Source organism: Bemisia tabaci, chromosome 9 (assembly GCF_918797505.1).
Source record: "Bemisia tabaci chromosome 9, PGI_BMITA_v3".
Taxonomy (NCBI): domain Eukaryota; kingdom Metazoa; phylum Arthropoda; class Insecta; order Hemiptera; family Aleyrodidae; genus Bemisia; species Bemisia tabaci.
In genome coordinates this window covers 30549812-30575486 of record NC_092801.1, presented here as the reverse complement: position 1 = coordinate 30575486, position 25675 = coordinate 30549812, and the positions used below count along the sequence as shown (strand labels likewise).

General features: G+C 40.2%; 2 protein-coding genes across 2 annotated transcripts in view; one reads left to right on the top strand and one right to left on the bottom strand.

Annotated features, from left to right (window-relative positions):
- Rgk1 (Rad, Gem/Kir family member 1) overlaps positions 1–25675 on the top strand; it is a 74351-nt gene that overhangs the window by 4777 nt on the left and 43899 nt on the right. The window contains exon 2 of the mRNA XM_072304725.1: positions 8725–8816. Within this exon, the coding sequence (XP_072160826.1) occupies positions 8725–8816 (92 nt within the window). The remainder of the gene's footprint in view (positions 1–8724; positions 8817–25675) is intronic.
- On the bottom strand, positions 17399–24102 carry LOC140225438 (uncharacterized). Its single transcript, XM_072304367.1, has 2 exons — positions 23427–24102; positions 17399–18238 (listed from the first exon to the last, which is right to left on the bottom strand). Exons 1-2 carry the CDS (start codon positions 23457–23459, stop codon positions 17399–17401), a joined length of 873 nt encoding a protein of 290 aa, XP_072160468.1. The 5' UTR covers positions 23460–24102.

Sequence of the window (25675 nt, the reverse complement as noted above, 5' to 3'; positions counted from 1 at the left end):
ACGGAATGTCAAGGTTGTTCTCTAAAATGCACTGGAAAAAAAATACATTGGATCTAGAGTCCAGACTCTTGAAAACATTGACAAGAAAAAAAACTCTTGATTCAATCAGATTTAAGCTTAAATCAAAAGGAAATCCGCTCAAATTAAGAGGCTTGGTTCTTGATTTAAGCTTAAATCTGATTGAATCAATAGTATTTTTTCTTGTCGATGTTTTTAAGAGTCTGGACTCTAGATCCAATGTGTTTTTTTTTCCAGTGTGTCTGAAAAACGTTTTTTAATTATTTCCCAAACTAGTTTGTTTTTGGTGTTATCAAGAATATTAGCTCTCAGCAAAAACGCCTCGGGTTTTATTTCAATGTGTTTTAAGCTTTTCACTCCTTTTCCTTCTTTTTTCCTTCTTTTTCCCCTTCTTTTTTCCCTTCTTTTTCCCTTCTTTTTTTCCTTCTTTTTCCACCTTTGTCTCGTCGTTACGGGCTTTGTAATATTTTTTTTTTTTATTTCAGCAGGAAACGAGATCAGCAAATTACCTTGGAAGCAGCTTTTGCAAGGTGAATGTCCGCGTCAGTTCCATATATTTAAATCCAAAAGACCTATCTCCATTATATCATGGACCTTGTCATGCATATATTCTCAATAGATCCCCGGACCAAGGTCATAATAAACACAGTTCCCAATGGTTTAAATACGACCCAAAAAAATGAAAAGTTCGCCTCTGACATTCAAGTTTCGTCGGCAGTGGCGTGGCGTGAATTGCGATATACCGATTGTTATGCCATATAAACCTATGGAAACGGATCGATAAACAGGGTGTTTGCAGCGAACACCTTAATAATCGATTCTTTACCATATGTTTAAATGACATAACAATCGATGTATCGCAATTCACGCCACGCCACTGTCCGTCGGCCGAGAAACCCGGAGCAGGAAACACGATGGAATAAAATAGGTGGATATTGTTTCCCCATTTTCCTGCCGCGCTGAAGAGAAACGACCTATGAAATCCAGATGTTGCCACATAGCCGCTGAAAATAACTATTTTTCTCGATAATATACGTTGAGTTTCCACCTAATTTTACTCATAGATAAATGTAAGCGTGTCTGTAAAATTAAAAATTAAAGAAAAAATAAAATAAAAGAATAAGTATCCGTAACAAGTCTGAAATTGGATGTATTGTAGCAGAACGTGATATGAAATTTTTATATGTTCATGTGGTGATAATCCTTAGCGCGGTGTCGCGTCATTCTCGTATACTATTTTGCTTAAGGGTCAAAATTTGCACATTACAAATAAGATGAACGGATACAAACGTGGTTTGGACATAGAGCAAAGAAAAGGATGCGAATGATAGCGCAGAGATACAACTATTCGTACTTGATGAATGTCCGTGGTGCATCTGCAAAATTTGAACAATCATATCAAACACAGTGCAGCCGGCACGGCGCTAAACGCATAGTAGCATTAGTAGCTCCTTACGAGACCGCAGGATACTTCATGCATTGCGCGTGCAGCACGGTGCGCGCCGCGCATAGTAAAGCGCCTTACAAGTCTGCAGGATACTTCATGCACTGCGCGAATACCACGGTGAGCGCTTAAGTCGTTGAAAAGTCGTTGGTGTCGAACCTACCGCGGTGCACACAATTTCCGAACAGTGCACACCGGTAGCTTGCAATGGACCACTAGATAAGGTACGAATTTCAGCATTCTGATACATGTTTCTTAACCAAAATTTTACGTAAAACACGATGCACACAACGAAAATTACCGAAATTAACTCCTTACGAAGATATTTAATGATTCTTAATGCGTGAATTCAAACCACCCGCTCATGAAAACTCAATGCTCTGCGTGATTCACATCGCGCGCTAAACGTTATCATGACAGTCTCTGCGATATAAAAATCTGGCAACCTCAATCTTGACGCTTTGGCTCAGTTAAAGCAAATTGCTAATAGTTTGAACAATACATGATGGGAAATGAACATTGCTCGATTGAGAAGCTTGCTGAAACCGTTGTAGTGGCGATTTGACTCACGTAGAGTTTTGAGTTTCTTGTGAGCGGGCAGTTCAAATTCCTCGTAACCAATGTGAAATAAAAACGTTAATATCTTCGTTAGGAGTTGGTTTCCGTAATTTTCGTTGTGTGAATCGTTTTCTACGTGAAATTCTGGTTAAGAAACATGTATCAGATTGCTTAAATTCGCACCTTGTCTAGTGGTCCATTATAGGATCACAGCATTGTAGAGATTTTGCATTCCTGTATGTTATCCGGTGAAAATATAATTTTCCTCGGCTTTGAGGAGTTAGTTCGCTTCTGATCTTAACGGAACCGGTGGTATATCAATATAGCCCGTAACTTTTTTTTCAGTGTAGCATATACATAATTAAATACGGCTAATAGAGAATTTGCAGGTGACTTAGAGTTTGTGATTTTCATCTTTAAATGATACTACTAAGAAAATTGAGTACGAGGATATCCTTGCTTTCTAAATTGAACAATTATCGGAGAAAATATGACAAAATAACTTAATCTGCTGAAATTCATGTGTTTCAATGGGAAATGCCGCCGGATGGACGTCAAAAGGCGGCACTTTTTTTCATTTTCCAATCTATTTTTCTCTTTCCCATGTCAGAAAAAAATTATAAAAAATACTGCGAACTCAGCTTATTAGGCACTCTCAGATGAAGGAATACGATTTTTGTGTGCAAATTCTCCACTGAAAAAAAGATTGGTAGAATTTACCATTCCTTCACGCTGTATCACACACAGCGTCAATTTAGAGTCAATTCTGCCAGAAGAAAGGTAAACGTTACTATATGCTGGCACAGGTAACCATCCCTCTGGCAGAATTGACTTGAAGATTGGTAGAATTTACCATTCCTTCACGCTGTGTGAAATACAGCGTGAAGGAATGGTACATTCTACATACATATAAGTCGCTTTACAGCACTCCCTCGAGCTCTACGACTCCTAACCTCCACTGCTCTCTTTCAAACCACAAATCTCGGGGCATTGAGCACTTTAACATTTCCGCTTCAATCCCCTCCCTCCAACCTTTCATTGGGCGCCCTTTGCGCCCGGTATGGTAAATTCTACGAATCTTTTTTTTCAGTGCCTATTGAAATCAACTCCCAGATTTTTAACAATGCGCGACTGGCCTCTGAGCCGAGCAGTGACGCAGTAAATTTTCGCAGCACAACATGACACTGACGGGCGGTAGGCTTTTATAGCGCGCGAAATAACGGCGGTAATGGATTTTCTATTGACAGGACAAACACCTGCGCGACCGGGCAAGTGCCGCCTTCATCTCGTCCCACGTTGACATCGGCGACCGCAACCGCAGGGTTGATTTCTCCCGTCTCCTCTCGTCACGGAATTATGCTAGAAAAGAGCACTGTATTTGCCGAGCATGATGAGTTTTTCTCTGTTTGCCGAGTTCTAATTAGGTCCCTTTACACAAGCGCTCGTAGTTGAACTTGACTCGGGATCCTTCGGCAAACACGACTTATAGATCACGACCCGACAGCTTCCGGATCTGGGTTAACCGGAAACAATTATTTTCCGTTGACGCCCGGACGTCAGCGTCCAATTATAGACGGAGGACTTTCGACGGTGAAACTCCCGAACCACATATCTCGTTCACGGAAAAATTAAATTGCTGATTTCACAATTGAGTAGTTAAAAAAGTGCCCAACATGTTTCAATGGGCACCGAAAAATAGATTGGTAGAATTTACCATTCCTTCACGCTGTATTCCACACAGCGCGAAGGAATTGTAAATTCTATCAATCTTCAAAGGGATTCTGCCAGAGAAATGGTTACTTGTACCAGTATATGGTAACGTTTACCTCTCTTCTGGCAGAATCGACTCTGAATTGACGCTGTGTGAAATACAGCGTGAAAGAATGGTACATTCTACCAATCTTTTTTTTCAGTGTAGATTTTACGATAAAAAATACTAATTTAACCGCCCCCATAGTTAAATTAGCTATCCACCTTTGTAAAATGTACATCTGAAACATGTCGGGCATATTTTCTAACAATTTAATCGTTAAATCAGCAATTTTTTCCCCGTGTTGTGGTGTTTGAAAATCTTCGCTCCCTTCGTGATGTTTTGATGGAGAACGAATAAGCATTATTCCCTGAGGTTTTCAAAGAATGAACCACTTGCGTTTGTTTCAGATTCATATTCTGATGCTTAGTTCTTGTCGATCAGCCTAAAATATTAAAATCTGCGCAAACAGCAACTTTCTATGTTGAATATTTACCGAGATATCGCGCTTTGAATAATTCGGTTTATGACGTCATCCACCGCGGTAATGACATCATAGGCTTTACGTTGAGTAATTGGAGCAAATGTGTGTTTCCCTGATTAATGAAAACAAGGTGGAAGAAACCAAAGATGTCAATACCGCGGGGTATGACGTCATAAACAGAGATTATCAAAGCACGATATCTCGGTTAATATTCAACGTAGAAAGCTGTTTTGATAGAATTATTATGTTTAGCTAATCTACAAGAACCAACCGTCAAAACACGATTCTGTGACCAGCGAAATTGACCCATTTTCTTCCCACGAAGAGGAAAAATCACGAAAGTTTTAAGGAATTAACTTCTCCGCTGAATCAGATCTTAACATGTTGAAAAAAGACGTTTACAGAGCAATTATGTTAAAATCGCTTGATTAAGGTAAGATGTCTCCGCCCTCAAAAACAGTATCTCGTTGAAAACTCAATTTCTGAAGATTTGGCGGTCACGCTCTTGTCCAAACAACCCGTTCGTTTAACGTTAGTAATGCGTGCTCTCAAGCGGCCCTTGATTTGCGAAACGACCATTTTCTCACTCCGTTAGCAAACTGCAAATTCCTAGAAAAACCCTGAACGCTGAATCACAAACCGCAGTGGCCGCTCAGGAAACAGGAGTTAGGACTGGACGCTGGATCTAAACAAGATTGAACATTAATTCATTCCGCCTTTCTATGAATGATCGACTTATGAACATTTGAATGTTACCAAGTCGTCGTTTTTCAGACAGAAGAGCGTTTAGTCATTCGAATAATAGGGTATCTAATCCTAGTTTTTAACAGAAATTTAAATTTGTATTGCTAAGATTTTTTTAAATTTTAAAAATTTTACTTATTTACAATTTGTTTTACTGATATCTTTTTAATCGATATAATACATCCAGAGATATAGTTAGTTAAATCTAGGTTTAACCGCAACTGCTGGCACCTAATTAGCTTGAATTTAAATGAATTATTTTAGTAGATTGCTCTAATTTTTCAATTCTAAATGTTAAATTTTTAGTTAGGCGTTTATCAGCGTTAGGAAATGTATGTTTCTGGCGTTTTTCCTCACAGGCAATCCCCCTCCCCCCTTCCATTTTCCTCAAGGCCATCCGGCCGTATCGATGATGGAACCGCACCAGACCACGTGTCTTGCTTTGTGAGGTTGCAGACTTCCTGTCATATTTAGCTTTTTAAATGGAAAACTATTTAATGTCAATCCTTGAAAACTTCCGTGACTTTTCCTGTATGTGTGAAGAAAAAACTCTGTGAAGATTTCAAGGAAATATATCAATTTTTCTATTTCTAAAAAATGAAATGGAAGCGCAGAGTTTTAAAAATCGTGAAAGAGATACGTAGTCTGGTAGTTCCACCATCAATCTGTGCAGTTTATGATGCTACACTTACTTTTAGAGCACGAGTAAAATTTACACAATATATTATTCAAAATTCAAAATTTTCCTATTTCGAAAAAAATGCTCAGAAAATGTAAAATTCAACATTTTAAATTTTCCGGAGACTTAGAGTGTCAATCGAGTGCATTTGACAAGTCTCAAAACCTTATAAGACGTTTTCATACAGCGAAGGGGGACTTGAGGTCAAAAAAGCGAAAAAAATGAGTGACAAAATTAAAATGCGCTGTGATTTCGAATGACATCCCTGAAAATTTAAAACTAGAACCTTACAACTCTTTCGGATAGTCAGCATGTCATCAGAGAGCATTTTACAACTCCTGGCAGCTTAAACGACGTTTCCGACGATCGCAACGGGAGGAAGTACGGATGGGTGTATTTCTTGACTTTTTCGCTAAAAAATGGACTACATTTTGCAATTAGGAACTACAATTTGGCTCATGTTAGAAACATCATATTTGCAATAAAGTTGCTTATGCAGACAAGTGCTTCTATTGATGGACCTGAAATTGTAGTTCCTAATTGCAAAATGTAGTCCAAATCATGCTGGACGCATCATGAATATACGCAACGTACACGGAGGGAAAAACTTCGTGCATGGGACCCGAATTTGAGGTCATATGGATCTCTGAAGTTCTCTGATCACGCATCCGAAAACTTGAGGTCGAGCTGCCGAAGTTCGGGTCAGACATCGAGGCATTTTGGTATGTACCGGAGTACTTCAGATGTGTGACCCGAACCCTTCGGTATGTATCGAAGTACTTCAGATGTCTGAACCGAACTTCGGCAGCTCGACCTCAAGTTTTTAGATACGTGATCCGGAAACTTCAGAGATCCATATGACCTCAATTTCGGGTCCCACGCACGAAGTTTTTTTCTCCGGGTACAAATACAAGTACGCTCCCATTCCGAATAACATTCTCCGAAAATTTGAAATTGAAACATGAAACATTTTCTGGAAAATCAGCTTTTCATCGGAGAACATTCGGCAACCCTCAGAAAGCTCAAACGGCGTTTTTTCTCGGTACGGGAGTTGGCGGAAGAGGAACTTCCAAGAACCTGGCGAGACCCTCGAAAACACGCTAGTGATCGGCGTTGCAACGTTGCCGCGTATCCGGAGGTTTTCGATTGTTCTCTACTTGATTATCGGAAGGTTTTCAACTCATTGGCAACTGTGCTCTCGTTTATGCATCCATCCGGAAACAAGAGCCACATGTAAGAGCTTTCGCAAACATGTGCCCCGCAACTGGTAGAGAGAGGGGGGTGTCGGGTTTCGCGAAGGTAACCGAGAAATCTGGAGGTGTCAAATCTGTTCGCGAGGTGTTGCGATAAAGAGGGCTTCACTTAGAAATCGATACTCCATCGTTAACCTGCGGGCAGATCATTAACATTGATAGACAAAGGTATAGACAAAGGAAAAGACGGGAAAATGAAGCGATCCTACGGATTGAAACATGATTGAAATGGGTGATCCTCGGAGAAAATGTGAAATCTCAATGGACAGACCTACCGTACCAGGGCTTTCTTTCGGTTAATTTGGGTCGCACGAAGTCCAGGATCGCGGGGATGAAAAAGGAATAGACCCCAAGAAATCCGAATTTTATGGTCCCAGAGCCCCCCTGACGTCCCTCGGGGGGTAAAAGAGGGGTCCGTACTTCAAGAGTCAGGGTTTATGTCAAAATGTTGAAATTATTTCATTGGAATCAGAACGTACGGAAATTCTCAACTTAAATCGACACTAAAAAATTCAAAATCGGCCCATCCGTGTCCAAAATACCGACCCCTAAAAGTGGGGGACAGAGCCCCCTTTCAAAAAAAAATTCAAGTTCATTAAATTGACGTGGAGACTCGGAGAAAATGTGTATTCATGGTTAATCAACCTCAAGGAATCCAAATTGGAAGGTTCCGTTGTTCTCAGAGACTTTTCTGATGGGGCACAGGGAGACTCTGAACTTTTAAATTTAACCGATGTAGAGATTACCCCTGTGCCCCATCAGAAAAGTTATACGCCCTTTTAGCATAAATACGACCGATTTCAATAATCAGTCCTACTGATACTGATATTATCAAACGATGAATGTACGCGAGTGATGAGGTGCTCGATCTGCAAATGTCACTCTTTCAACTCTGGATAAGAAGTCAATCGCTTGATTTCGTATTAAGATTGATGAGCGAGGAGGTAATCGGGAATTTGGGGCGGAGGCGACTCCGGTGATAACGATCTGGGGAGACGAAAAGAAGATCCAATTTCATTATTTTCACATTTTTCACCATGAAGAATCGTCTCTTTGGAATCCGTTTTTTTGGCTGTCTTTCTTGCTACTTACCAGCGGGCTTATTGTTGAAACTGATAGACAAAGCTATAGACAAAGAAGACATTCGGAGTATGGAGCGACCCATTGGTTGAAATGGGTGGTTATTATATAGATTAAGGGACGAAGTGATGGACTTACCATCGGGTCTTCGTGGGTTGCCGTTAGTTAGTCCATTATCTACCTTCTTTGTCCATTGCAACCATCCGCATCCACCATTAGTGCCCTTCATATCCTGTTTGTCTTCTTTGTCTATCGCTTTGTCCACGAATTTCAACAATCAGCCCACAGCAACGGCCTCCTCTCAATGCAATGGAATTGTTCAAACTTTTTCTCCAACGTCAGCGCCACAAAATACGCGGAAATCATTCAAGTTACCCGTCTCGGAAACGCCTTCAGTTTCGTGTGATACTTCGCCACCCACACCGGAGTTTAAAGATTCGTATCAAAAAGTATTGCGCATCGTGATATTGAATGATACACCGAATGATTACAGATGATAACTGGAACTTTGTAAGCGTGTGTAACAGTCTGTTGCAAACCAGAGAAACAGCCAATGAACCAGTAGACAAAGTAGGAATTTAAGTATTAAGTATTTTGATACATGTAATTTAACCAAAGTTTCACGCAAAACAAGATTTGCGCGACGACAATTGCTGAAACTAACTCCTAACTAAGAATTTCAATGTTTCTTGACGATTCCTCTTTTTGTTTCAGACGACGAGTGGAACGAGACAGCGGTTTCCGTACTGTTGGACGGTGAGGAGTCGGAGCTCATCTTCATCGACCATCCTGCCACCGATGTAACGGTGAGTAACGATTTCATTATAGCATAGCATTCAGGATGTACATCGATGAAGCCACTGGGCAGTTTTTGAAAAAATGGAGTTCTTAATGATTTTAACTTGACATTTTTAAATCAGAAGGAACTATATCTATTCTCACATGAGCCCTAAGATTCTCAACAGCACATGCGTAACAAGGCTCTTGTCAAAATTGATATGGTTCCTTTTGCTTTAAATGTGTCCTGTTGAACACACACACACACATCGACGGCGTAAGTCCGCAATCATCTATCTCGTTTGCGGTGTCTGAAAATCTCCGCCTCTATATTTTTTTTTTAAAGAAGAGCAAATTGACATCATTCCTTGAAGTTTTTGCAGAATTTTCTTCGCACAGAGGGGTTATAGGACACTTCGTCAACGATTTTTTGTCCGCGCACCTGTTTTTTCCAGTAATTTACGTCCTTGCGTTTTTTCGGCACGTGAGTTTTGGTCCACGTGCCAGTTGCGACCCAAAGTTAATTGGTCCACGTGTAAATACAAACGACAATTATTCACGACGTTTTTGGATGAAAATGTATAATGTCTTGGAAGAATGAGGATTTGCTTGTTTTTTTTTGTTCTTTTTTTTTGTTTGGTCCCACGGAGAATAGTATATAATTGAGATTTTTGGTAAAAATGAGGGAGCGTCAATTCCATGAGACAAAATTCACTAAAACTCTCTACTCCTCTTTGGTGCAACAGAATTTAATTATCTTTCAAGAAATTCCTACCTCGTTATACCTGAACCGGACGAACCTCTTGATTTGCCTCAGTTAAAGGCTCCTAGATTTTTCCTGTGTACAATAAGTATCTTGATTTGTTTTGCGAGGAAAGATCTGTACTTTTAAAGGATGCCTGTCATTCTTAATACGTTCAATTTCGTATAATACTAAGCAACACCTCTGATGTGAAATAGTTGCTTCAAACACCGCCGCACGGTGAGCGGGCGGCCAGCGCGAAACGCGCATTGGCGCCTACAAACCTAAGTGGATACTTCAAGCATTGTGCAATGCGTGAAGTATCCACTTAGGTTTGTAGGCACCAGTGAGCCTCTCACGCTGGCAGCACGCCGCTCCGCTCTGTTAGGCTCTGATATTGAAGATACTCGCATAGTCAGCGTTTTTTAATTCATGCCGATTTTGAAATGTTTGCACACTCTGCATTTATTATTCTCATTTAAATTGATGAAAAAAAAAATTATCAATTTATCAAAGAGGAATAATAATATAAAGTGAGTTTTTTTAAATATTGGTGGTTCCGTGTCAAATTTAATGATTTCCAAAGCATTTTAATTTTTTTCTTTTACATTTTGTACTTTTACTGTGCTTGCAGCGAGGTGCACACGCAACCAAACGCTTAAAATTTGTCGTATTTGACACTACAAGATCTATGCACAAATGGGTTAAAACTAAAGATTACTGATTTCTATGATGCTATGCGAATGAAAAAGTAATCTAACTGTATTTTTTTTAATGACAACCTGTTACTCCTTTCCCCTCAACATGGCAATGCTTAGCGTTAAGAAAAAAACACAAAAAATAAATTGGTACGCAGCAAGGTGGTAAAATAATGCTGGGTCCCCACTATTTTGCAAGGAAAACTACTTTGAACTTTTTAGCCTTGTTTTTCCCCGCAAGATAGTGTGCACCCAGCTTTATTTTACCATCTTCGTGACATGAAGTCCATTAGCTTTCAACAATCAGCTGACAATCAGGAGAAATTCCGTTGCTGAGGCTTAAATCATCAGTTATCGATATTTTTCCATTCAAAGCCATTGTAAAGATCGACCGTTGAGGCGTTCGTTACGAACAACCTGACTTCCACAAGTTTAAGCAGAGGCGGTTCCAGCAATTTGGCAACACCGGATTTCCTCCATTTAAACCTATGTTAAATAATCGATTCTTGTCGCGACATCAGCCCCTCCAAGAATCGATACACTCCCATAGGTTTAAGTGGAGAAAAACAATGTTGCCAACTTACTAGATCCGCCAATGAGTTTAAGAGGTGGATCGAGCGATCCAACGCACGAAATGTTATTGAAAACCTCGTGCGTCCGCAACGTGACAAAAAAAACCTGTTCTAACGGTATATGCGTAATGCTACCAGCCGTAATGGTCCATCGCTTTTTGATCAAATTTTCCTCGTGATCCGGACATCGACGCAAAGTGCCTTTGTCCTTGCATTGAACTTTGAAACGTGTTTGATTGATTGATGCACTCGCAAAAGTACTCAAGCATTTCCTGCGGAAGGTAAAAGTCGGGAATCCGATAGATATCACCTCTAAAAGAACTTTTTTGTGCTATGTTCTCATGACATGCAACATGCCACTACAATGGACCGACTGTCTTTTTGACATGAAGCCATGACTTTTGAAACCAACGTCTCAAAAAAAAGAAGAAAAAAATTACCAGTTTTTACCCATGATTGTGAAAAGAGTGACTCTCTGGGCTTTCTGCAGTGAGGGATCGTTTTGAGCCCTAGAAAGAATCTATTTTTGAAGTTAGGTTGCCAAATTTTACTCCAGTTCCGTTATTTTTATGACTTTTAATGACGTTGCGTCAAACGGGTCCGTAAACTTCCTTTTCACCCTCCTTTAAGTTAAACTGCTGAACTTAAGTTAAGTTTCGTCAGAATGGTTCGACGCAGTGTAAATCGTATGGTGAATTCCTAAGAAAAAAAGCTATTTGGACGTATTTCTATCAAACGGAACTATTTGCATTAAGACATGAGCCCTAATACCCATAAGAATATATGCATTGCAGGGCTCCCGTCACAATGCACATAGTTCCGTTTGATAGAAATACGTCCAGTTAAGAAACGACGATGAATACCGCCCGCGTTCTTAATTGGCTAGAGGCCGGCCCCTACATCTCTGGTTGAACACCTCTCATCAAACCGAAACTTTAAAACCTATATTCAAGGATTGCAGAGCTTGTGTGATAACTATGGTGGTCCTTTGAAAAAAAAGTTACCGATCATATGGATTGCATTTTGCAAAAAGGAACCACTAGCATTGCAATGTTGCTAAGATTGTGCAACTTCTTTTGTCTTGGAGGAAAAACCCGATTATCCATTAATAGTTCCTATTTTACTCGCTAAAAACTGTAAATTTAAGACAAAAATTACCATTTAAATTTCGTAGTTTTTCACGATTTCCGCAATTTTATTGCAAAAAATGAAGTTGCACAATCTTAGCATCATTGCAATGCTAGTGGTTCCTTTTTGCAAAATGCAATCCATATAGGTGTCGAAGGCAAATAGTCAAATCAGGCATTTCGTCAAATGCCTAGGCAAATAGTCAAATATTCTTACTTAGATTGAAATTTTGATTTTTTACGCTAAATTTAGACAAAATAATTAGTTGCTTCTGTAAGAAAGAATTCTCTGTGAAAATATGCAACATACAATAGTATTTTAAAAAAAGTTAAGATTCTGAATGCATATTTCTCATGAAATTTTCAGCACGTCATAAAACATGGAATTTTTATAATTTTAACATTTAAGTGTACTGAAGGCATGTAAAAAGGAGGGAACAAGGAGAGTTCGCGGATTTGAAGAGTTACATACATACATAAAGCCGCTTTTATAGCGCCGCCACGCGCTCTGCGACGCCCAAACGCCATTGCCCCCTATCCTCCCAGAGATCATCAGAGAAGAGTTATCCTCCCCAAAATATTAAAAACCCGTGAACTCCTCGCTATTAATTTACAGAATTCCGTAAACTGTCAAAAGACTATCGGCCTAGGCATTTGATAAAATGCCTGAGTTGATTAATTGCCTTCGGCATTGACATGCTTCTTGTTCTGGGCTCAGAGGCAGACAGTTCTGGGTACTCGAGCCGTGGTTTTGATTGCTTCAGGTTGAGGAGTGCAACACCTTGAACATTCGTCCTCTGAGCCCGGTACGGAAAATATTTTTACACAGTCTCAGTGGGAATCAGTGTTCGAAACTCACTGGCGCCGCGCCAACGCGCTAAATGCGCCTAAGAAATCGGACATGGCGCCTAGAAAATGAAGGCTGTGGGCCAACATGGCCCCTAAAAATCTGGATTTTCACAGGAAGCCACATAAAGAAAGACAAACAAATCTACTTGAATTGGAAAAACTCAGAATTTTCGGCACTGAAAGTAAAAGCTTGCTTTTTCAATTCTTCATGACTTCATTCTTAGTGCTTTTGTCCTCCCCAAATTACAGCTACTTACTAGTTCTGTTACGAAAACATCTTGCGTCTAACTTTTCACCAAATGCGCCATCATATATAGGCGAAAAGTCAATTTGGCCCCTATAAAATCCTCAATGGCGCCTAAAAATCGGGCTTGATGCGCCACATGACTCTTAAGACTCAAAGGTGAGTTTCGAACACTGGTGGGGATTCTTGCAAGTTTGGAACACTGCACGGAGAAAAAAACCTCGTGCGTGGGACCCAAAGTTTAGGTCATATGGATCTCTGAAGTTTTCAGATTGAGCATCTGAACACTTTAGGTCTAGCTGTCGAAGTTCGGATCACACATCTGAAACTTCAGTTCTTATATCTGAAGTACCTCAGATGTGAGAACCGAACACGGAAAAAAAAGTGGTCCGCTACGTGAGCGGACCTGCTCGGTGAATTTGAGGTACGAGCTTGAGGAACGACTGTCTGATAAAGACCCAGGTGACTCCTGGTTGTCAACCCCGTACTCAGGTCGCCTGTGGAACCCGGCTGTTCGGGTCTGAGATGAATACCGTAACTTCAGTAATGACGAGCGGCTGGTCGGCGCCAACGAACGGGGAAAGTCCACCCCGTGGATACCGGACGCATCGACCCCCGTCGGCACAGAAGGATCAGGGCTCAACCCCGCGTTGGTCCGCATTTCCGCATGTCTGTCCGGCCAACTAATTACCGTTGGCGTGGTCTTTGTCCACTTACCACCGCGCGCCATATTGGTGTTTGACTTCCAACCGTTCTGACCGTTTTAACTGCTTTCCAAGTTTCAGTTGGAATATTAATATCTGTGTGAACACTGTGTTATTTTCTGTTTTGTTTTTGTGTACGATGTTGATGTATTTGAAGAAATCTGAGACGATTCTACGAGAGCTGTAGGCAGTTAAGGATTAAGTGTATTGTCAAGGTGAGTGTGTTTATTAGGCCATTTTAGGCCCTCGAATATTCTAGATTTTCAGAATTCGTCACTCATACATTATTACTCACATTTTTATCTTTCTTATTTCATTTCTCACATTTTGCTTCACAGAATCATTCAATTTTTCGTATCTTGGATCTTTATTGTTTTTGCCCCATCACACCTGCAAACAAGTGCACACCTACTTTATACATATATCAAGTACAACGCGAGAATATTTACCATTTGAGTTACGCATAGCTGGACAACAGTGAGGAATTTAATGTAACTAATATTCAATTTTTATTTGCATTCATTCATTTTTAATGGAATCGATGGTTTTATAATGCTTGTATATTTGTTATTTGGTCACTCATTTAGAAATCAATCAATGATAAAATCCGCAATTTGAATTTTTAAGAATACTGGCATTTCATTACACATTCACGACATTAGTAACGCAACTATTAAGTCCCACTGATTTATTGAAAGGCTGAAATCCAAAGAGAGAAAATACTGACATCGACAAACGCGTGATGCACGTTAACTTCAAAGCAAATAAGTTACATGAAACAATTATTTCCCCCCATTTTTTGCTTATTTATTTATTTAGTTAATAAGTAACTAAAGGGTGACGAATTTTGAAAATTGGTAGAAAATTCATGACGGTGTTCAATGACTGATAAACACACACATCTTTGAGCTTTTGAACAGCTTTGACGCCTGACAGCTCTTTTAAAAAACTCTCATCTTTCGGAAAAACTATCAAAATCAAACAGAAACTGATACAGGAGCACCAGATCTTGATTGCGGGACTTTTTTGGGTTTCTGACTTACATCATGAACTGCGCATGAACGGAAAGTACGAAATTGCTAAAACGGATGCGAACCTGAAGAACTAATAAACTCTTATTCCTATATAGGAACAAGAGCTTTCTCAACGAATAATAACTGGTCTAATGCACAGGGAAAACCTGAGGATCCCTGGAGCAGCAGGGCTGAGAAGGGGGGGGGAGAAAAAGAAATTCGGTACTGTAATTACATCAGTCTAGCTCTGCTACAAAATTCGTCTTGGTCTGATCTAACGAACGAATAAGCCGCATGAACGACCGGGAGTTCCGGTATTCACAGCCGACCTCTCTGGAGTGGTGAATGAGTAGGACGGTCGGCGTAGCGAGACATTCGCAGTTGTCCACTCCGGCATAGTGACCATCAACTTCACAGGTACTATTACAGTCGTCAACCCCGGTAACCCTCTATAGCGCTATATTCACAGGAACTTTCCTGCAACCGGTACGGACTACTCCGCTCGGGTAGCAGGCCTTTTTTTTCCGTGAAGTTTTTCGGGTGTGAAAAACCGAAGTGCTTCAGATGTAAGAACTGAATTTTTAGATGTGAGATCCAAACGTCAGCAGCTGGACCTAAAGTGTTCAGATGCTCAATCCGAAAACTTCAGAGATCCATATGACCTAAACATCGGGTCCCACGCACGAAGTCTTTTTTTCTTCCTGTGTCTTGTTTCCATTTAAGGTGATTCGATGGACGCCAAATTTTGTGTCAGAACGGCATGCGATATATCGCATCAATTGGTTCCATTTTTTCAGCTACTCGTCATTTTTCTCCAATTTTGAGATCGCAATTCTGTTGTCAGGAGACTAAAGCACCACTTACCAATTTTAACAAAGAAGTTCAACGTAATAAAGGCGTGGTTTTTTTAGAGAGGAAACATCGCATTCGATACTGATATCGAAACTGCACTCGAATGCGATATTTTCTCTCTAAAAAAACCACGCCTTCATTACGTTGAATTTCTTTGTTAAAATTCGTAAGTGAGTGCTTTAATCTCCTGACAACAGAATTGCGATCTCAAAATTGGATAAAAATGACGAGTAGCTGAAAAAATGAAACTAATCGATGCGATACATCGCATGCCTTTCTGACACCAAATATGGCGTCCATCGAATCACCTTAAATCCATTGAAGTTATCAATATTAGGTGAGGGAAGCTACCTCACTAAAAATCGAGTTTTTCCATGCATTTCAATGGAGGAAAAAAAGTGTTTCCAAGTTTCAAAAAGTGCCTCTGCACAGCCTTTGAGCGAGGCTTTCTCCGCCAGAGTTTTTTCTCAGTGTCTGTACAACATGACCAATTTTACACTGAAATCTTAAAAATAAGAATCTTAACTTTCTTATGCGTATATCATTCTTGAGTTCTTAGCGGAGCGAAGTCCTTATATTTTTCTTTTGAAATTTCATTGAACGAACCACCATCGTATTGAACAAATTCAAATATTCACCAAAGTTCTTCTGTAAGCTTTTTTTTATATCCATAAAGTACGTAATTTCTGCTGTAAAGTAAATTCAAACAGCCAGGGTCGGAAAACTCATGAGAACGTACATGTTATAATAAGGAAAAATTGTATTCAAACTGAATGCATTTATTAAATTAACAATTATATAAAATAATACTAACACATAAAATTCCCAGTAGAAAAAATTCCGAAGACTAAAGATGAAAATTATTATAATTGAAATTGATACTGAAACAATTTTTACAAATTCATTAAATTACAGAAAGGTCATAATTTATTCAAAAAAAGAACGCACGCACACGCACACGCACACCTCGACAGAATGTAAACAATAATTTTAAAAGTAATATACTCGTAATGGTAAGTTTATGAATTTTTCTTTCAGAGAATTGTTCGAATTCCATCGTAAAGTTAGTAAAAACAGGTTTAAATATATTTGTAGTAATATATTTTCTTTCTAAAAATAATGAAAAACACTCTCGCAATCACTCAAAACACCCTTAATAACTCAAAAATATGACAAAAATTACGTTCATTCACTCACCTAAAACTGGGTTTGAAGACATGTTTAAATTAAAAGAACGATGTGCTTTTGATTAGAAGGCATTATTTTATTTCCGTCAGTTTTTTTCTTGATTGTAACATCAAAAGAATTTGTTTACTTCAAAATCAAAGTTCTCAAGGAGAAAAAGAATGGTCATTTTGACTAAAATAATTTTATTATCTATTTGTCCAATATTCAAAATTCAAACGGTATTAACTTTTTCCTTCGATAAAGAAAATGCTTTTTTAAACAGGGACGTCAATTTCACCAGCCTCATCTTTACCTGTATATCCTTCCTCCTTGAACGGTGACGATTTTGAGGAGACTTTTTTGGTGGTCAAGGGACTACTAGGATAAATGATGCGGTTCTCTCAAACGCGGGTCCCCCGGATGATTTTCCAGAAAAGGACCTATCGGGGGATTTTTCATTGGGGGATCGATACCTATCGGGGGACCTGCCGCGGGATTTTTCAACGGGGGACCGGGACCTACCAGGGGAACTACGGCGAGAAGAAGAATGTTTATTTTCACTAAAATGATTTTAGTATCTATTTGTCCAATATTCTAAATTCAAACGGAATTAACTTTTTTCTTTGACGAAGAAAATGCTTTTTTAAACAGTTACAACAGAGACGTCGATTTCACCAGCCTCATCTTTACCTGTATTTCCTTCCTCCTTGAACGATGACGATTTTGGGGGGACTCTTTTTTTGGCCTTGGCCAAATCACTAGTAGGAAAACTGACGCCGTCCTGGTAATCGCCTTTCCCCCGGTAGGATTTTTTAATGGGGGACCGGGGTTTATTGGGGGACCTACCGGTAGATTTTTCATCGGGGGACCGGGACCTATCGGGGGACCTGCCGCGGGATTTTTCATCGGGGGACCGGAATCCACCGGAGGATGTTTCATCGAAGGATCCACCCCCAAACGACTTGCCTCCAGAAAATGAACCAACCGATGACACACTCGATGAGGTCCTCTTCCTAGTTGAAACTTTCCTTTGAATTTCCTTCAGCTTAGCATCGCTTTCTTTCAAATCCTTCTTGGAGGGTGCATTTAATATGCTTTTCTGTCTAGAAATACGCGAGGATTTAAGTTTCGTCAAGGTTTTTTTTAGTGTTCCTCCGAGGATTTTACTGCCCCAGGATTGCTTATCTCCGGTGTTCGTTGTAGGATTTGGGGCCCGGGTTGTTAGTCGTGCCACGTGGGTCTCGGTTTTGTCTCCGGTGCCCAGATCGCCCCTGTTCGGTTCGTCCATGTTCGCTCCGTCCATGATCGGCAAGTCATCCTTCCCTTCATCCATGTTCGGTTCAGCCGTGTTCGGTTCACCCGTGTTCGGTTCACCCGTGTTCGGTTCAGCCATGTTCGGTTCGTCCATTTCCAGTCGGAAGCTTCTGCCACCGGGCGGCATGGCTCTCGCAGCGTGGTGAAGTAACACCAGAGCTGCGAACGTCTGTGGAAAAAAGACCGAGCTAGAAATTTGGCAACCATGAAATTCGCAAATCGGTTTGTTGCGCGCAAGAGATGCAGCCAGTGGCGTGGCGTGAATGGACCACTAGACAAGGTACGAATTTAAGCGATCTGATACATGTTTCTTAACCAGAATTTCACGTGGAAAACGATTCACACAACGAAAATTACGGAAACCAACTCCTAACGAAGATATTAACGTTTTTATTTCACATTGGTTACGAGGAATTTGAACTGCCCGCTCACAAGAAACTCAAAACTCTACGTGAGTCAAATCGCCCACTACAACGGTTTTAGCAAGCTTCTCAATCGAGCAATGTTCATTTCCCATCATGTGTTGTTCAAACTATTAGCAATTTGCTATAACTGAGCCAAAGCGTCAAGATTAAGGTTGCCAGATTTTTATATCGCAGAGACTGTCATGATAACGTTTAGCGCGCGATGTGAATCACGTAGAGTATTGTGTTTTCATGAGCGGGTGGTTTGAATTCACGCATTAAGAATCATTAAATATCTTCGTAAGGACTAAGGAGTTAATTTCGGTAATTTTCGTTGTGTGCATCGTGTTTTACGTAAAATTTTGGTTAAGAAACATGTATCAGAATGCTGAAATTCGTACCTTATCTAGTGGTCCATTGCGATATATCGATTGTTATGCCATTTAAACCTATGGTAAAGAATCGATTTTTAAAGTGTTCGCTGCGAACACCCTATCCATCGATCCTTTTCTATAGGTTTAAATGGCATAACAATCGATATATCGTAAAGCACGCCACGCCGCTGGATGCAGCCGAATAAATGGACCACGCAACCGTGATAGCAAAGAGAGCAGTAAGTGTTGAATTTTCGAAATCGAATTTCCTTCAAAATTTGTCTAAACTCTTCTAGATGAAATCACTGAAATAGCTAAAACAGCGAAATTCATCTTGATAGTCTCAAAACGAGACGTACGAGAAAGCCGTAAGTGCGCCAAAAATGTCGCAGTTTTCGGAAAGACAACAGTACGTGACAATATTCCTTCCGAGAGCCAATGAAAACACTACTCTCAAGTAAAGTGCCGCTCTCTTCTACCAATTTCTAACCTTAAAATGGGTATTTTATGTGTCCAAAATACGCAACCACGAAAGCATGCCAAAGATAGCACTTACGGCTGTCTTGCTTAACAATACCCTAGCAGAACGGGAAAGATTCCATTTTTATGTAATTGAAATAGAATCAGTCGATTTTTAATCATCCAAACAATTTGTAGGAGTCTTTCGGGCGATTTGTAGCAATTTGACAAAGAACGGCGGCTTCTTTCAATAAAATTTTTCGTTTAAAAGCTTCTGAGCCCGTTTTCTCAAAACTACATCATTGCACTTACTGCTCTCTTCGCGATTATGGCAGCACGCTCAGCAGAAAGAAACAAAGCCACATTAGCCATTATTAAGTTCAATTGGGCAATTTCATTTTTCACATCCATACGGTTGTGCGGAATTTCGTGGAATTTTGTTCGAAATTTTGGAAAAGTTCAAACCTCAGTGAATTTTCTGCATAGTAAGGAGCAAATTCTTTAAAATTTTTTAAGAAATCCACACAAACGTTATCTTGTAAAAAATTAAGTTGCCCAGTTACATTTGGCAACAGCCGATGTGGCACATTGGTTCCTCTCTGCGAAACGCGGTCCAACGATGCAATTTTCGGGTGAAATTTGCCCGAAAATCACGTTGAATACGCCAGGAAAGTTTGAACTCTTTCCTTACCGGGCACTCAGCGTAGTTCACGACACAATTTTTCAAGTTTCCCCTAGTCTACGGGCAGTTTTTCTCAGTCACCGCCGACCAGGCTTGCACAGCTAGAGGAGTAAGAAAAACTAACCTGAGTAGGCAGACGATGTTACTAAGTTTTTCTATTGTATGATTTCAATAGTTTTCGAGTTTGTTTCCTCGTTATTTCTTTATCTCGCAAAAACAAAAGTTTTGAATCAATTGAAATCTTACGCAAGGAGACTTCTCCAATAATTGTTCAATTCATGAACCAAGGGTATCCTCGCGTTCAGTTCGCTCAATATTTTCCACTCAAACACGAAATTCATCAAATGTAGACACCTGCAAATTCTCCATTGCGCGTTAAGGAGTGAATTTCAGAATTTTTCGATGTGCCCAATGCGATTATCGAGCGAATTCACCCTTAAAAAATGTATTCACTCGGCTGTATCTCTTGCGTGCAACAGACACATAAAGCTTACGAAAAATAATCGATATCTATCGATTGTAATCGTAGCATGCTTCCTCATCAAAAATCGATCATTCATAATGAAGTTAAATGGGAGACAAGCAGTGTTACCGACCCGCCGAAATAGCCTGAAGGCTCTTGTGGTTTAAAAAGACCCTAGTAGAGGCAATCCTTGCAAGTTGGTAACATTGCGTTCAATCCGTTTAAATAAACGTTGAATAATCGGTGTTCCAAGAATAAATTTCATAATCTAGCCCACTAACAATATTTTGAGGAAGGTTTTTTCGTTGAATAGCCCAGAAATCTCTTTAATGCGACCGACCGCAAGGTCGCTTTTTAAGGCCGCGCTTTTTAAGGTTTTACGAATATACTGTTTGAAACCAAGAGATTAACTGCCAGTGCAAGGAGTGATACCTGTCGCGACTTATTTCAGTAGAACTGTAGTCGAGAATTGTAGAACCTGAAATGGACGTATTTCTGCCAAATGGTACCATGTGCATTAGGATATAAGCCCTGAGACTCATAATGATATGTGCATCGCAGGGCTCACGTCATAATGCACATAGTTTGTGACGAGAGTTGTCGATGACTCCCTGACAAATGACGGAAAGAGCCACACAATTTTTGCAACATTTAATGGTTATCACCAGGTTTCAAGTTGCCTCTCATCATCAATTTTTTTTTAATGTTATTTAGTTGTAAAGTTTTCCATTGGATAAACCTAAACCTTGTGTTTTTTATTTAATATTCTGAAAGCACTGGGTGAGTAGATTACGTGATGATTAATTGCATATTTTTTAAGCCAAATTTTTTAAGCTCTTAAAAAGTCCAAAGACCCGAAGGAATTTCAAACGCGCTGGGATGGCGAGAAAGTGATGGAAGTGCGGTACTATGACAGTCAACTCGCTATCTTCTCTCGTTTTCCACTCATGTTTGTCAAAATAAAACGTTGTCACCCTCCGGCCAAAGTGTTACAACCGCCATACGACGTTCAAAAATGTTCGTCGCCATTTCCTTTTTTACAGAGAAATATTGCTCAACGAAGCTGTCCAAAAATTTCACTGAATTTTCTTTGTGCTGCCGATAAAATTCAGTGAAATTTTCAAACAGATTCAACCAACAATTTCTCCGTAAAAAAATAAAATGGCGGCGGAAATTTTGAAACGTCGCATGGCGCTAATGATATTTCGGCCGAAAGGTGACGACTGATTTCGATGTGGAATTATTGCTTGTTTACTATATATATGTAGAAAACATGTACGAGATTCAGTTCCTTGATTCTAAAGGTATAGTTTAGACTTTCCTATTGTTAACACATTCGCAGAGTAGATAAACATGAGTGGCGTGGCGTGCTTTGCGATATATTGATTAGTCTGGCATTCAAACCTATGGAAAAGGATCGATTAACAAGGTGTTCGCAACGAACACCTTAATAATCGATTCTTTGCCTTGCTTCAAATGGGGAAATATCGCTATATATCGAAGCACGCCACGCCACTGATGAACATTCGACGAAAGTCGTGGAAACCCGCGCTCGCTTCTGATTGTTGCCGGATGATATCACTCAGTTTGGCGCGAAACCGAATCCTTTTTTTGCGGAAAAGGTGCGCTTTGAGAACCGCTTATTCCTCAGTTTTTGAGTCCTTTTTTCGCGTAAAAGTGTTCTACGCGTCATTTATCAGCCTGGGAATAATATATTCGCGAGTCAAAATATGTCCATAGATTAGTGATCTGAGTTTACTCTTGTATTAGACTTCGTAGTGTTTCAATCATTTACTCGTATTACCCAATTTTATCTCAAACTATTTGTTCCCTTCTCTCTTTGTTTCTCATAATAGTCTTTTTCCTCAAACAAAGTATCCGAAACTTATAGAAAGAATTTTCAGCCGATCTTTCCGTTTGTGTAAATCATTAAGTTTGTGTTGTATTCGCAAGTAAAAATTCGTCCATAGTTTAGTGACCTATCGATTTATCTCTTGTATTTGACTTCGTAGGGTCTCAATCATTCACTCGTATAACCCAATTTTATCTCGAAGTATTAGTTTCCCTCTCCCTTTGTTTCTCATAATATGTTTTTTCTCACACAAAGTATCCGAAATCTACACGAAGAACTCTCAGGCAATTTTTCAGTTTGTATAAATTATACAGCACGCGGCAAAAAATGATATTTCTGATTTAGTAATTTTGTAGTTAAAAGAAGTGTCTGAGAGGTGGAAATGTAAATTTTTCAATGGACCTCTAGACAAGGTACGAATTTAAGCATTCTGATACATGTTTCTTAACCAAAATTTTACGTAGAACACGATTAGTGCAATTAAAATTACTGAAACCAACTCCTACGGGGATATCAACATCTTTATTTCGCATTGGTTACGGGGAATTTGAACTGCCCGCTCATACAAGAAATTCAAAGCTTTACGTGAGTCAAATCGCGCACTACAACGGTTTCAGCAAGCTTCTCAATCGAGCAATGTTCATTTTACACCATGTGTTTTTCCAACCATAAGTAATTTGCTATAGCTGGGCCAAAGCGTCAAGATTGAGGTTGCCAGATTTTTTTATCGCAGAGACGTTCATGATAACGTGTAGCGCGCGATGTGAATCACGTAGAACATTGAGTTTTCATGAGCGGGTGGTTTCAATTCACGCACCAAGAATCATTAAATATCTTCGTAAGGAGTCAATTTCGGTAATTTTCGTTGTGCGCATCGTGTTTTACGTGAAATTTTGGTGAAAAAACATGTATCAGAATGCTGAAATTCGTGCTTCGTCTATAGTGGTCCATTCATTTTTACTTACATACATAAAGCCGTTTAATTTTTTTCGTGCATCATTCATTCACCATTCATTTTTTCCGTGCATCAAAATATCATCGGAAAGTTTTTGCAGTTGAGGAAATTTGTACAAATTTACACAAATAATGACTGAATTTGAGTATTAAAAGTGAATAAACTTACCAAAAAAGCCTTGCTCAGGAGTCCCACTGCCATTCTAGGCGATCTCTGGTCACCAAATGAGGGCCTGCCGAAATGGAAACTTTCATAAAACTAAATTTACTTCATCCTCCGCAGTCAAAGATGATTGACATCAGTATTTTTCATTTCCCGGAAAAAACGTAATTCCATCCCATGGTTGTGAAATTGCATCGGACGCATCAATTTTTTACAAGAATATGACAGTGCAATGCCGTTCTGAAATTGTGCTCAATTTCCCGCGTAGTCCCACGATTCGCGAGTCAAGAGCCGAGAGCGACAGAGGCGCAATGCTTGAAGTATTTCTGCAGTCTTGCAGGCGCTAACCTTGATCGGTTCTCGCGTATAGTTCAAAGTCTTGGAAATTTTCTTCCAGAGGATGATTTTCCTTTTCACAAATCGGTCACAATTATGAAGAAACTAAGTTTCTCGCGTATCCACAACAGTGAAAAAGAGATTGATCTCTCTCCCGCTGATTCATGGGAAGAAACGCAAGGCACGCAACGCAACCGCAGGGGAGAGAAATGAGATGGGGCGAAATACGCACTGTTAAAAATCAATGATTTACTCTGAGCGCCGCACTGTGAGTGAATAGATCAGTGCGTGAATATCACCAACGACGGACGAATTAGTTGAGCCCCCTCAAGTAGCGTATATGTATGCAGGTACTTCTGACACGTGCGTCGAATAGAAACAAGCAGTTCCAACGCCCAAGCGTTGGAGGGCGCTTCTTTGACAAAGCATATTTCTACCAACTTATGTACCCGAAGACTGACGAAGATGGAATTTAAAGTGGGATTCTTTAACCGCAAAACCCAAGGTAGATTTACACAGGTATGGACAGAACTTAACAACTGGCCTCTGATTGGCTCTCCAGCGGCCCCTTAACGTCAGCCATTTTGAATGTTTTGATTATTTTGAATTATTATGTTCGGTTTATCGTTTGTCAAAATTTTGTGGGATTTTTTGCACAATTTTGATAATGCGATATCAATGTTAACGTTTAAACGCACAAACGTTTGAATGTTAATTTGATTGTAATTTAATTAAAAAAACGGGCCCCTTAACCTACGTAACGTAGTTATGTGACACGTACTGAGGCTCATGGGAAATTTTCAACTTTTCCATACCTGTGTAAGTCTATCTTGCGCAAAACCCTTCAATACTACAGATCGACCGCGAAGATCTGAAACTTTCTACTAGAACTTTGTGACGAATTTAAGTTGGTGGTGAATAGAAACATAAAGGATGCACTGTAAATCAGACGACGGGAAACAGCGGCGGAACCTCTAAAGCTGGTGCGTCAACGCGATCTAGCGGACAGCGGCGTCGCGACGCCGCGAGGTAGGGCGCGCAGGTCGCGGGGGAGCGGGGCCGCGTGAAGAGGAGTTCAGCATAGGGGGGGGGGGAGGCGCGGGTCGCGGGGAAGAGAGGGACCGGCCGGCCGGCGGTGACATCGGCCATGGATGAAAATATAGGCAGCGCTAATGTCTCCGCTAACTGGAGTTGGGGGTCCTTATTCATTCTCTTGGTCCATGACATAACCATAAACCTTCCGCTCAATGCCGCAAACAGCTGACGTGTCGATGCTGCGCCAAGAAAATGAACCAATCACAAAGTAGCACAGTAATACGTCACTAAAATGAAGAGATCACGTGACTGTTCGTGATTTTTTCAAATCGATCTGAAAGTACTGCCTCGGATATAAGTATTTAAAGCATAAGGAGGCCCTAAAATACTTTAACCAGGTATTACGTCCGTGCGAGATTGTTATGCTTAAAAGCAAAACATTTCACGAAAACTTTTACGAATACCAGATGCAGAAAAAAATCCAATTTTCCCGGGTGTACCAGAATGGCGTCATTACCCATAAGGCAAAAGGGCATGTAGTATAGTACATGTTACATCGGGGGAGTCGAACGGTTGGAAAGGGCGCATCTGGTACCCAGAAGCGCCCAAAAGTGATATCGCACTCGTCTACCCACCGCCGCGCCGCGAACCGAGTTCAAATCCATGCTGCGACAGTTCCGTTTTACATTTGCCTGATAGATTTCGCGCCGGATCCATGAACTCAGAGTAAACGGGTGGTCGAAATAGCAACTGAGTAAGCGTGACTTTCGCGCCGGGATTTTATCAGTGCGTGATAAAACTTTTTCGATTTCCAAGAAGGTAAAATTGTGTATCTACCAAATGAAGGGGAATCTACATTCGGCTGACTTAGAGACTTTAACGCA